This window comes from Gorilla gorilla, chromosome 1, assembly GCF_029281585.2.
Source record: "Gorilla gorilla gorilla isolate KB3781 chromosome 1, NHGRI_mGorGor1-v2.1_pri, whole genome shotgun sequence".
NCBI classification, from domain to species: Eukaryota; Metazoa; Chordata; class Mammalia; order Primates; family Hominidae; genus Gorilla; species Gorilla gorilla.
The window spans coordinates 36,180,024-36,193,984 of NC_073224.2; the positions used below are offsets into that span (position 1 = coordinate 36,180,024).

At 40.8% G+C, this 13,961-nt stretch overlaps 1 protein-coding gene across 6 annotated transcripts in view; it reads left to right on the forward strand.

Moving 5' to 3' along the window:
- MIA3 (MIA SH3 domain ER export factor 3) overlaps positions 1–13,961 on the forward strand; it is a 76,284-nt gene that overhangs the window by 28,755 nt on the left and 33,568 nt on the right. For 4 of the 6 annotated variants that reach the window (XM_055379058.2, XM_019030808.4, XM_004028441.5 and 1 more), the window contains 4 exons: positions 2,320–2,453; positions 5,941–6,027; positions 8,797–11,611; positions 13,381–13,542. In XM_055379058.2, coding sequence (XP_055235033.2) covers positions 2,320–2,453; positions 5,941–6,027; positions 8,797–11,611; positions 13,381–13,542 — 3,198 coding nt within the window. Of the gene's footprint in view, positions 1–169; positions 254–2,319; positions 2,454–5,940; positions 6,028–8,796; positions 11,612–13,380; positions 13,543–13,961 lie in introns of those variants that run through there. The other 2 variants (XM_063708298.1, XM_063708299.1) reach the window with 1 other exon arrangement.

Genomic DNA, 13,961 nt, shown 5'->3' on the forward strand with positions numbered 1-13,961 from the left:
AGGAATTGGGAGTTTAGGTTTGGGACGAGTCCGGAGTCCAAGCACTCATTGTATTCCGAGGTCTCTGCCCCGACTTTGATCAGTCCTATCGTTTCTGTGCTTGGAAGCCGCCTTGCAGACTGCTAGGCAGGACTGCAGGAAGACCAAAATCTTTCGCTCTGCAGAGACCGAGGATCTGCACCGGCCACCTGGGACCGGCAGCCTCCTCTTCTGTGCGCAGGAAGCGGAATTGCTCTCCAGTCTGGGATTGGAGGTGGGCAGTGGAGAGGGCACAGATATTCAGGCTCAGATGAAGAAGGTTATTACAGGAATGACAGTAAACACTCCAAGGGTCTCATAAGCCAAGCTTGGTTTAGCCTTAGCCCCTTGTGTGTTGAAACCTCTTCCCTCTATGTTCGCCGGACCAGGATCATTTTAGGGCCTCCCAGACCGTCTCAACCTTGTAACTTACAGATAGCCACTGCAGAAACGGTTTTTCATACACTGTTAAGCAATGCCTATAGAAACGTATTCATTTTAAGAAGGCCAAGAACTCTACGGTTTAGCTATTTATATTCAAATTGATGTTATCAAAACCGAATTTCATAATATGAACTGTTTGTATCTCTACAACACTAATCAAGAAAAGAGATCTCTAATGAGTGTGAAGCCATTCCTAGAGATAACCCTGTGGTTGATGTAAATAAACACTACAAAAGCGGTACAACTGCCATGATTTTTCCCTTTACTTTTCTTGGGTCAAAGCCACGCTGTTACCCATTTGCCGTTGGCAATGGCAAGATAGTTGGTATTCTTTGCTTGCAAGCATTGCCCTGCCTGGGTTCCTCAAAACAGGTTATCTGGAGAATCATCACATCACTGATGCTTCTTCAGTACTGAGGCGTGATGTTAGAAGAGCTCACGGTTGTAACATAACTTGAGAAATGGTACGTGTTCAGAGGAAACCAAATACAATAGGCATCAACAGGAGCTAGGTCTAGATGGGTCTGTGTTGTGTTGTAGAAAGTGTTTAGTAATGTGAGTGTGTACGGTGCCCTTGTGTGGTTTTCAAATAGCTGTTCCACAGGGCGCATTTTGTTGGCATCTCAAATATTATTATAAATCCTCTATGATCTATTGTAAGGGGGAGCAAAAGAAACATTGCCATTTTCAATTCTGATCTTATTCCCAACCTTAAATTGTCCATCATCTTAAACCTGGCCTCACACTCAATTATATCTGAGCTACAAAGCTGACATGTTGGAAAGTAATCAGAGTTTCGCTTCAAAAAACAAGTAGCCCCTTCTAAATCTATATGCGTGTATAGCCATTTAAAGGCACGTTTTTAATGTATTTTATTGCAAATTGGCTTTTGGAAAAAATCTTATTTCTATTCGTCCTTCTTTGTCTCTGCTATTTAGATGTATTTATTGTCCATTTCATCTTACATGGGAAAATGTGTATGTGGTCAACAAAAATAAAAGTACTGCTTCAACCAGTTTCTAGATCAAGCGTGATTGAATTACTGACCTATTCTCATAGTTTTGCTTAGTCCCAGCCAAATGAGATGTCGACTTTTGACTTTGTTTATAGAAAAATATACATAAGGGTATTCTTTCCTTTGTTTTGAAACTTAATGTTGGATACAGTCAACATTATTTACTTTCAGAAAATATTGCCTTGTGATGTAATTGAATCTATAGTAGGGTGTGATAGATATCCTTTCCCATTAATTTATCCAGACACTGTACTGGGGGAACAACTTGGCTGCAAATGAAATTGACAGTGTTTACTGCTACATAGTACTGGTTACAGTCACTTGAAGATAGACCCTTTTAGTGGTTAGTTCAAGTTAATTGACCTCTTGGGGGTTCCTGGGTACTCTAGTTCCCTATTACCCGTTCATGTAGCCATGCTTAAGCTAGTCATCATCTGGGCTTGAATTTACCCATTTGCAAAAGGAAGCTTTTTATGAATATGAAACAGAAAAGATTGAGGACTAGAAGGTTAGAGAGGGAATCAAGAGTTTCACTTGGGTGACAAAAGCCATGTGTGGTATGGCTTTTGTTGACACATTGCTTTTTGTTTCTCAGTATTATCCATAGAGAAAAATAGAGAAAGTTTTCCTTTCCCTTGTCTGCTTGCAGAAGGTATGATTTATAGCAGTAAAGCTCAAAGGATTTGAGATACTTTGAGCATATGAAAGAAATTCCAGAGAGTACTGGAAAAACTTGGTTGTTGTTTATAGTGGGATTCTTATATTTCCTGATAAATCAATATGCACTGTGAACACTGAATCCTGATATCTGGCTATTTTTTTTTCTCTCTCTTTATATACAGTGTTAATGTACCGTGGTGAGGCTCTTGAAGATTTCACAGGCCCGGATTGTCGTTTTGTGAATTTTAAAAAAGGTGATCCTGTATATGTTTACTATAAACTGGCAAGAGGATGGCCTGAAGTTTGGGCTGGAAGTGTAAGTAAAATTTCGACATATTTTATTTGCTTAATTTTTATTGGCTTCTTTAGCACTGTAGAGTTAAATGACTGCATTTTCTTGGGACCTTTGATGGAGTTAACTTGTCCTCTCTGCCTGACTGTGAAAAAAGATGGCCCTGTGTCCCCAGCAGGCCTTGGGTCTGCACAGAGTAGGGGCTCAGCAGAGCCTTCTGAAATAGAACTGATTCTGGCAAGTTCCCCTCAGTGTCAACCCCTAGGATGCTGCATACGTATTAGAGGTTGAAATGGTAAGAGCTGAAAAATACTTCATTGCTTTAAAAAGGAAGGATTCATAGGAATTAGACTTACTCCTGTAAACTATATGTGAGAGAGTGTTTCAGGCATGTAAGCTTAAAGTTGATTTTATGTGTATATCTTTGTTTATATTATTATTTATGAAAAAGTGGCAGTCTTGGGAACAGTTCCCTAATCATCTGTGCTATTATAAGTCTGTAAAAAAGCAAAATGTTGTTTCCCGTGTGCTTTCTTGTTTGTATTTTTTTTTTTTTTTTTTTGAGACGGAGTCTTGCTCTGTCGCCCAGGCTGGCGTGCAGTGGCGTGATCTCGGCTCACTGCAAGCTCCACCTCCTGGGTTCACGCCATTCTCCTGCTTCAGCCTCCCGATTAGCTGGGGCTACAGGTGCCCGCCACCACGCCCAGCTAATTTTTTGTATTTTTTTAGTAGAGACGGGGTTTCACTGTGTTAGCTAGGTCTCGATCTCCTGACCTTGTGATCCACCCACCTTGGCCTCCCAAAGTGCTGGGATTACAGGCGTGAGGCACTGCGACCGGCCTCTTGTTTGTATTTTTGTTTGCAGCCTTGGGGTCATCCTTGTCCTGCTTTTCAGACACTTGTGTCTGGAGGTTACCCCAGGGGATTGGTTCCCAGCTGATTGTATGGGTACCCTGCTATCAGACCTGGCAATCAATGACTGCATCATGCTTTGGTGTTTTTAATGAGGAGATTCACTGGGAGTGACCTGATTGAGAGGCCTGTCTTATGAGTTATTGTCCTTTCCTTTTTAGAAAGCGTGATATGTGGACGGTGTCTTTACTTCAAGTAGTAAGGGTCCTCGATATCTTTAGGATTGTCCCAACTTAGAGAAATACCCATCCCAACTATGAAAGTTTTCACTGTCAGTAAAACACCAAACAAACAAAGAGAAAATAAGGCTTGAGAAATCCCCTTGGGGAAAATAGACTGATTTTGTTGGCATTCCAGGTTCCTAGGGAGTAATCTTGGGAAACAACAACTGGTCAGGTTCAGCTCTCCTATTTAGAGAGCATCCCAAGTGACTCGCTCCATACCAAAACAAATCTATTCTATTTCTTTCAAGTCTACCTAATGAGATTTGTTGGTAATCTTTACTCTTGGAAATGTTTTTCCATGTACCTAGGCTGCGTTTTTCATTGAAAAGTTAAGTTTTTTTTTCCACTCCTCATCTTTGAGCATTTGGATGAATGAACTTGACTTAACATTTTCCTCCCACTGCAGTTTTGCTCATTCACGTATTCACCTCTGGATGTCCTGTCAGTCTTTCTGGGTCACACCTCTCATCCTGCCTTCTTAAGGAACGCTGCCTTCAGCACCCAGCCAGAAAGGATCTTTGCTGCCTGATGATTGTTTAGGTGGCACTTTGTTTGCACTGTTCATGTGGCATTTGCTTTACTGCTTTATATGGCAGTTAATTTGTGTACTGTCTTAGCTCACGTAAAGTGAAAGACTCTTTAATGGAAAGGCTCATGCCTTATCTGTCTTCTTTTTCAGTATTTCCTTACGAGGCAGTGGCATTTATTTATATTTGTCCTGATATTATCTTATGTAGAATTTGTTCTCTTAAGGCAATACTCTACTTTCCTCCCTAACCCCTGCCCAAATGAAATCAACAGTACCTTGGCAGAAATGATGTATGAAAGCAAAGTTAGACATAAAGATTTTTTCTTGTCATGTGAGCCTATGTTTTTTTTTTGTTTTGTTTTGTTTTTTTTTTTTGGTCAAATCATAAGAAATGAGATGCCACCTGTGGTCCCAACTGACAAAGATTAAGGAAGGTAAATGTATAGTATTTCCCTTTCCCTATATACCTCTACCTCTGATTTGTTTCCTTTTTCCAGGTTCTCCCTTAAAATATTCTCCCCTCTAATTTGATGAACCTTATTCTTAAGAAATTAAAAACTCTGTCTTCAGCTTTCAAAATGATTCTCATTTGTTTCTTAGTTTTCATTCTGCAGTCTTTTTTGGTTTCTTAGCATTTTAGACTTGATCTGCCAATAACACAGAGTTTAATTGCCCTTATCTAATCTCCGTGGCAGTATTTTACTACTAATACTGGCTTTCAGATAGTTTTCAGATCAAGAGCACTCATGAATGGAGATGTTTTATGAATTAGTGATAAGGTGGCCTTTTTTTCTTTTTGTGCATTTGATTTACATGCCAGCCTCCTCCTTTAATGATTGGGAGATCTACCTCTCCTTTCAGACAGTAGCTAGTAAAAGACTGTGTGTTTCTCAAGAGGGCACATTTTACTAGTGCTGAAAATGAATGGAATTATTTTCTGTAGAGATTTTGGTTTGCATGAAACGAAAGCTTGGTGTGCAGATTAGTGTGTATTACATTGTAATTTTGTTTTGTCTACAGTTACCTGTAATATCGTTTTGGAAAATGGCAGTATAGTACATCATATGTGCAAATACAGTTGATCCTTGGGCAACACAGGTTTGAACTGTGTGGGTCCACTTATAATGCAGATTTCTTTCAATAAATATATTGTAAAATTTTGTGGAGGTTTGCATTAATTTGTTAAAAACTCTCAGACCGCATAGCCTAGAAATACTGAAAAAATTAAGAAAAAGGTATGTTGATATGTAACTATATGTAGATCCTAGTGTATTTTATTCTTTACTACCATAAAACATACACAAATCTGTATAAAAAGTTACAGTTTATCAAAACGTACACACACAAACTCAGATCTTACATGGCACCTTTCGCAGTTGAGAGAAATATAAACAAACGTAAAGATAAAATATTAAATCATAATTGCATAAATTAATTGTGATACCTACTGTACTATAATAGTTCATAGCCACCTCCTGTTGCTATTCTAGTGAGCTCAAGTATTGTGAGTATCCACTTAAAATGCCATGTGACGCTAATCATTTCCACGTGAGCAGTTCATCTCTCCAGTAAATTGTATAGTGCGTAAAAAGTGATCTCTTGTGGTTCTCATGTATTTTTTGTGTTTAGTGCAATACTGTAAACCTTGAATAACACTCTGGGACCCATACAAAGTGTCACTAGTGATGTTGGAAGTGGTCTCAAATAGCAGAGAAAAGTAATGACATTACAAGAAAAAGTTGATTGCTTGATATGTGCTGTAGATTGAGGTTTGCAGCTCTCTCGTTCATATTTCTCATACAGAATTTGATTGATATGTGTCCCTTTTGCCCATTCTTTTGTATAGGTTGGACGCATTTTTGGATATTTTCCAAAAGATTTAATCCAGGTAGTCCATGAATATACCAAAGAAGAGCTACAAGTTCCAACAGATGTAAGTTGTGGATTTCTGTCTTGTTCTCAGTTATAAGTTGGCTTATAAGTGACTACCTAGAAAAAAAGAAAAATTTCAAAAGAATTTAAATGAGATTTATAATCTGATAGTTATCTAATATATGGAAATAGATGTTCTTATATAAGGCTATGTACTCTTTTTTTTTTTGAGTCGGAGTCTCGCTCTGTCACCCAGGCTGGAGTGGAGTGGCGTGATCTCGGCTCACTGCATGCTCTGCTTCCTGGGTTCACGCCATTCTCCTGCCTCAGCCTCCCAAGTAGCTGGGACTACAGGCGCCCACCACCACGCCTGGCTAATTTTTTGTATTTTTAGTAGAGATGGGGTTTCATTGTGTTAGGATGGTCTCGATCTCCTGACCTCATGATCCGCCCGCCTCAGCCTCCCAAAGTGCTGGGATTACATGCATGAGCCACTGCGCCCGGCCAAGGCCGTGTACTCTTATACAAGGCTTTTCTTTGCGCTTTATATGTGAAAAATTAAGAGTTCAGTAGTTTTATATTTACTTATTAATGTTAGAAGGCAAAAAATTTCATTTCACAAGCAAAAGGAGAAATTTGAAAACTACTTATTGGATAGCTGTTAGACATTTTAAGGATATAGAAATCAGGTTAAATTAATTAAGCTCTAATTTTATACTGAGTCAGAAATGCAAACTTACAAAGGTTTTCTTATTATTGACTCTGTAGTGATTTAAGCGATTATAGTTATAGATTTGGAAAAGGGAACCAGAGAGTTTCAGGTAAGGTCCAGTCTCATATCTGTAAGGCGCTAACTACACATTCTGTAGAGCATTTATCTATAGTGCACAATGGCTTCGTGACTAGAAGGATTTTGTGTTCTAGAATCTGTATTCCATCTGATTATTATTTTTTTGAGACGGAGTCTCTCTCTGCCGCCCAGGCTGGAGTGCAGTGGTGCGATACCAGCTCACTGCAGCTTCCACCTCCCAGGTTCAAGCAATTCTCCTGCCTCAGCCTCTGGAGTAGCTGGGATTACAGGCGCCTGCCACCACACCCAGCCAATTTTTTTGTGTTTTTAGTAGGAACAAGGTTTCACCATGTTGACCAGGCTGGTCTCAAACTCCTGACCTCAAGTGATCCATCTGCCTTGGCCTTCCAAAGTGCTAGGATTACAGGCTGCATTTTATATATATACATATATATATATATATATATACATATATATATATATATATATATATATAAAACACCATGCCCAGCCCCCCATCTGATTGTTTTGTGAGTTTTAGAATTTATAGTAATTGATGTCTGCTTTCATTCAAAAGTCTTTGAGTAGCTCTTTGGAGTTGCTGCAGAGCATGCAAGCTGCTGGGCTAGGGCAGTTCTTAGAAGAGATTGGCAGAGTGAAGTCACAGAGCTATTGCTATGCTTAAAATTTCTTGACGCTCTCAGGGGTTATATAGTCAATCGTATTGCCTGTTTGGCTTCACTCCTGATGAAGAGACTGCCCGGGATTTGAGTGTGAGACAGCAATTCATTGGTCACAGAGACCTGACCTGTTTTGGATTCTGTATACTAATTGTAGTTCCCACTGCATGATTCCCTTGATATTAAAAAAATTGGCTCAGAAGTATGTATGATGGAAAGAGGGAAGTCATTCATCTCCAGTACACAGGACAGTTCTCACCAGAAGATTGTGAATGTTTAGTTAGGGGAAGAAAGTTATCTTTGTTGGTTTTTTAACTTTTCCATCATTTTATGGCTCCTTGTATGTCAATTTGCTTACTGGTGGAGGAAAGGAAAAATACAGATTTACTTGACAGTCCTGAAAGCAGATCTTAGTGACTGGCTAGAATCCTTATTTGGAGTTAGGTACCTACCTTACTGAATCTTGTTTTCAAGTTGTTCTTGTGGCAGTATGAAAATGGGGAGCCTCCTTTACACCATTCTTTGTTCTCTTACATTTTTATATCTCATGCACCTGTATCTCAGTAAGTTCCTTCTGAAGCTGATTTCTTTCCCAGTCCAAGGAAAATATGAGCCCCAAATCCATGTAGACTGAGAGCCTGACAGCCAAGTGATTCTGCCTGTTTCTGACTGGGTGAGCAGAGAAGTATGACATAGAGGGCACAATGTAGAGAAGCTGATGGTCTTTCAGCTCCTCCTGGATGGGTTATAAGGTGAATTCCCAGAACATCAGGCATAGATAATGGGAGTTGGGGAACCCAATAAATGACACCTCACTTTTCCCCACCTGTGCTCAAAACAAATTGAGAGACCCAGGAGTTGGGCAAATAGGAGATCAAAATGACCCCATTATTTACTGATAAAGCTGTTTGGAGTATGCAGAAATAATGGGCTTTCTAACATTGCAGTCTAAACTAAGATGGACTTATCCAGTCACAGACAGAGCTTCCCAATAGGGGTCTCCCCAGGTGGGACTGTCCCTGTAAAACGGACAGCATGGAGGAACAGAATATGTGTTTCCTCTCCAGCAGGTCCCAAACAGAAAACAGGATTGGGACTGAGCAAACTCACCAGCCACATGAATCATTCTTCCCCTGGGGAAGAGAGAATGAAGGGAAGCCAGGAGTATTACTCAGATGGGAAAGTGGGTTCCAGCCTCCTATCCACCCACTGCCCAAGAACAGTCAGTGCCCAGTGTTGACGCAAAAGCTCCTCTAGAGCCAAACGTAAATTCGAGATTATCTCAATCATTAACGTGGATAAGACTTTGCTCTGGTGACACTTGGCTATTGACAGACTAATGTTTTTCTTTTTCTTACAGGAGACGGATTTTGTTTGTTTTGATGGAGGAAGAGATGATTTTCATAATTATAATGTAGAAGAACTTTTAGGGTTTTTGGAACTGTACAATTCTGCAGCTACAGATTCTGAGAAAGCTGTAGAAAAAACTTCACAGGATATGGAAAAAAACCCTGAATTATCTAAGGAAAGGGAACCTGAACCTGAACCAGTAGAAGCCAACTCAGAGGAAAGTGATAGTGTATTCTCAGAAAACACTGAGGATCTTCAGGAACAGTTTACAACTCAGAAGCACCACTCCCATGCAAACAGCCAAGCAAATCATGCTCAGGGAGAGCAGGCTTCATTTGAATCTTTTGAAGAAATGCTGCAAGATAAACTAAAAGTGCCAGAAAGTGAAAACAACAAAACCAGCAATAGTTCTCAGGTCTCAAATGAACAGGATAAGATTGATGCCTATAAACTTCTGAAAAAAGAAATGACTCTAGACTTGAAAACCAAATTTGGTTCAACAGCTGATGCACTTGTATCTGATGATGAGACAACCAGACTCGTTACTTCATTAGAAGATGATTTTGATGAGGAATTGGATACTGAGTATTATGCAGTTGGAAAGGAAGATGAGGAGAACCAAGAAGACTTTGATGAGTTGCCATTACTTACCTTTACAGATGGGGAAGATATGAAAACTCCAGCAAAGTCTGGCGTTGAGAAATATCCAACAGATAAAGAGCAGAATTCAAATGAAGAGGACAAGGTTCAGCTAACTGTGCCCCCTGGCATCAAAAATGATGATAAAAATATACTAACAACCTGGGGGGACACTATCTTCTCTATTGTCACAGGAGGTGAAGAAACAAGAGATACGATGGATTTAGAGAGCTCTAGTTCAGAGGAAGATAAAGAAGATGATGATGATGCATTAGTCCCAGATAGCAAACAGGGGAAACCACAGTCAGCAACAGATTATAGTGACCCTGACAATGTAGATGATGGTCTTTTTATTGTAGACATTCCTAAAACAAATAATGACAAAGAAGTAAACGCAGAACATCACATTAAAGGAAAAGGGAGGGGAGTTCAGGAATCCAAGAGGGGCCTGGTACAAGATGAGACAGAATTAGAGGATGAAAATCAAGAAGGCATGACTGTGCACAGTTCTGTTCACAGCAATAACCTCAACTCTATGCCAGCTGCTGAAAAGGGTAAAGACACATTAAAATCAGCTTATGATGATACAGAAAATGACCTAAAAGGAGCAGCTATTCATATCTCAAAAGGAATGCTCCACGAAGAAAAGCCTGGAGAGCAGATTTTGGAAGGTGGCTCAGAGAGTGAATCTGCACAGAAAGCTGCAGGGAATCAAATGAATGACAGAAAGATTCAACAGGAATCCTTGGGTAGTGCACCACTCATGGGAGATGACCACCCTAACGCATCCAGAGACAGTGTGGAGGGAGATGCTTTGGTAAATGGGGCCAAACTGCACACGCTTTCAGTGGAGCATCAACGTGAGGAATTGAAAGAGGAATTAGTTCTTAAAACTCAAAACCAACCTAGATTCTCCTCTCCAGATGAGATTGATTTGCCCAGAGAACTGGAAGACGAGGTTCCCATTCTGGGAAGAAATCTTCCCTGGCAACAAGAAAGAGATGTGGCTGCCACAGCCAGTAAGCAAATGAGTGAGAAGATAAGGCTCTCTGAGGGAGAAGCCAAAGAGGACTCCTTGGATGAAGAGTTTTTTCATCACGAGGCAATGCAGGGCACAGAGGTAGGACAGACAGACCAAACTGACAGCACAGGAGGACCAGCTTTCCTTTCTAAAGTAGAAGAGGATGATTATCCCTCTGAAGAACTACTAGAGGATGAAAACGCTATAAATGCAAAACGGTCTGAAGAAAAAAACCCTGGGAATCGGGGCAGGCAGTTTGATGTTAATCTGCAAGTCCCTGACAGAGCAGTTTTAGGGACCATTCATCCAGATCCAGAAATTGAAGAAAGCAAGCAAGAAACTAGCATGATTTTGGATAGTGAAAAAAAAAGTGAGACTGCTGCCAAAGGGGTCAACACAGGAGGCAGGGAACCAAATACAATGGTGGAAAAAGAACGCCCTCTGGCAGATAAGAAAGCACAGAGACCATTTGAAGGAAGTGACTTTTCTGACAGCATAAAAACTCAGACTCCAGAATTAGGTGAAGTGTTTCAGAATAAAGATTCTGATTATCTGAAGAACGACAACCCTGAGGAACATCTGAAGACCTCAGGGCTTGCAGGGGAGCCTGAGGGAGAACTCTCAAAAGAGGACCATGAGAACACAGAGAAATACATGGGCACAGAAAGCCAGGGGTCTGCTGCTGCAGACCCTGAAGATAACTCGTTCCACTGGACTCCACATACAAGGGTAGAGCCAGAGCATAGTGACAAGAGGGAGGACTTACTTATCATAAGCAGCTTCTTTAAAGAACAACAGTCTTTGCAGCGGTTCCAGAAGTACTTTAATGTCCATGAGCTGGAAGCCTTGCTACAAGAAATGTCATCAAAACTGAAGTCAGCGCAGCAGGAGAGCCTGCCCTATAATATGGAAAAAGTCCTAGATAAGGTCTTCCGTGCTTCTGAGTCACAAATTCTGAGCATAGCAGAAAAAATGCTTGATACTCGTGTGGCTGAAAATAGAGATCTGGGAATGAACGAAAATAACATATTTGAAGAGGCTGCAGTGCTTGATGACATTCAAGACCTCATCTATTTTGTCAGGTACAAGCACTCCACAGCAGAGGAGACAGCCACACTGGTGATGGCACCACCTCTAGAGGAAGGCTTGGGTGGAGCAATGGAAGGTGAGATGCCTATGGCCTTGTAGAACAGGGCTGGAGAAGCAGGTGGGTGGGTCGCTCAGGTGCCTCCTATCTTGTGAAGCTCTGTTCAGTTTCCAATGTGCCTAAAGGAGAGGGACAACACAGGGAGGTCCACATGTTCCTTCCTGCCATCTTTCTTTTAGGCTGGAGCATGGAGAAGAATTTCTTGCTGTTTCCCTTAGAATAGTTGAGACTGGGTAGCATTTTCAAAAGGAAACTTTATAAAAAGCTAAAGAGAAAGATATAAACCAGAAAGTAATATACAAAATACAAATGTCATGTAAAATTATGAAAGGGTTTTATTGAACACAATTTTTCAGTCATCAGATAACTACTCTGTAACCATGGATTGACTGGTATAACTTTTAGATCAATGCCTTGGCTAAATTCCTACGTTCTCCCCAATTTTATCTTTTGTGGATGGCTTGTTCTTCCTGTTTCTTGGGAGCACTTACTCCAGTTAAACCCTCCTGGGCCGTAAGGTTCTTGCATGCAGATTAATCAAGATTGGGACAGGGATGCCTTCTAATGCAGTGCTTCATGCGTGGAAGCCATTCAGTTGAATTAACCCCAAGCCAATATGCTGACATAAGCATTCTGATTCCTAGTTCCTTGTTCTATTCTCTGCATCCAGGCTTTTCTCTTTCTTTTCTTTTCTTTCCCTTTGCCCACCTGTCCTTCCTTCCTTCCTTCCTCTTTCTTTTTTTCTTATCTTTTTTTTTTCTTAAGACAGGCTCTCACCCTGTCACCCAGGCTGGAGTACAGTGGCATGATCATAGCTCATTGCAGCCTCCAACTCCTAGGCCCAAGTGAACCTCCCATCTCAGCCTCCTAAGTGGCTAGGACTATAGGCATGCATCACTGTGCCCAAATAATTTTTATTTATTGTAGAGACAGCGTCTTGGTATGTTGCCCAGGTTGATCTTGAACTCTTGGCCTCAAGTGACCCTCCTACTTTGGCCTCCCGAAGTACTGGGATTACAGGTGTGAGCTACCGCACCTGGTATATCCAGGCTCTTCAGACAGATGTATCTGAATCGAGAGTACCAAGGGGACGGGAAGCCACAGGAAAACGTATTACTCCAGAGTGCTAATTTTTCCTAAGAAATGGGGGAGGATAACTTTTTTGCATTTAATTAAAACATATATTTTGGATAAGAAGGCAATATTCAGATGAATTTTCTGGGTAAAATACGAGGCTACAAGGAAATTCACCTTTGCTGCGGATCACATTGGACTGTCCCCTAAGCCTCTTAGGAGAGGAGATGGCTTCGCTTTGTTTGACTCTTAGAGGTACTTTGAAAGTATTCGAAAGACATCTCAGCAAGCTGCCTTGGCGTGGAATGTCCCTGTCTGTACTAGTTCTGTGAGAAAGGCATGCTAGGGTATGCAAGAGTTCATGTTACTTCTCTGCAGAATAGATGTTTCACATTTCTGCTCTTGAGTGGAATTCTCATTTGCACATTTATTTGTGTGGGTGTAGGCTGATTTGCCAAGGAAAGATGTTACTGAAGTCCCTACCATAAATGTATTTATTTATGAAATACTCCTCTGTAGATTTTATTATGTAGATTAGTCATCCTTTAAATGGAATAAAAGAAACTGAAACTCTTATTTCCCTGCCCAGTTGTGCTCCATGGGATGCCCATGCATGGAGGTCAATGTTGAGGTGCCCTGGTGTGGTCAGTGGGATTAGCCTAACAGGTAGTGTCATCAAGCTGTGCTAGCCCAGTGTATTCTTCTCACCCTAGAGATGCAACCACTGCATGAAGATAATTTCTCACGAGAGAAGACAGCAGAACTTAATGTGCAGGTTCCTGAAGAACCCACCCACTTGGACCAACGTGTGATTGGGGACACTCATGCCTCAGAAGTGTCACAGAAGCCAAATACTGAGAAAGACCTGGACCCAGGTAAAGCCTGCTAATTTTTTTCTACAAAGTGGAGAAATCATAAAGAAGGCCTTCTAGGAGATTCATTGTCAAAGGTAGGAGCTAGAGACTTGTTAAATTCAAAGGAAAAAAGGATCCCAGAGCTAACTGAGAGAAAAGCAGGCGTCAAGACAGATGGAGATCAAAAATAGGAAAGACACCAGAGACTATAACTAACCTACAAACCAATGTTTGGCTGTCACTATCTTGTGTAAATTATTTCAATCTAAAATATTATTCTTAAAAGGCCTTATGCTCTAAAACAGTAGTTTTCAACCAGACCAGCAGCATCAGAAACTCTGGGGGTGGAACCAGCAATCTGTGTGTAACAAGCCCTCCAGGAAAGACTGACCTGATGCAAATTACAGTTGGAGAACCACTGCTCTAAAACTCACAAATTC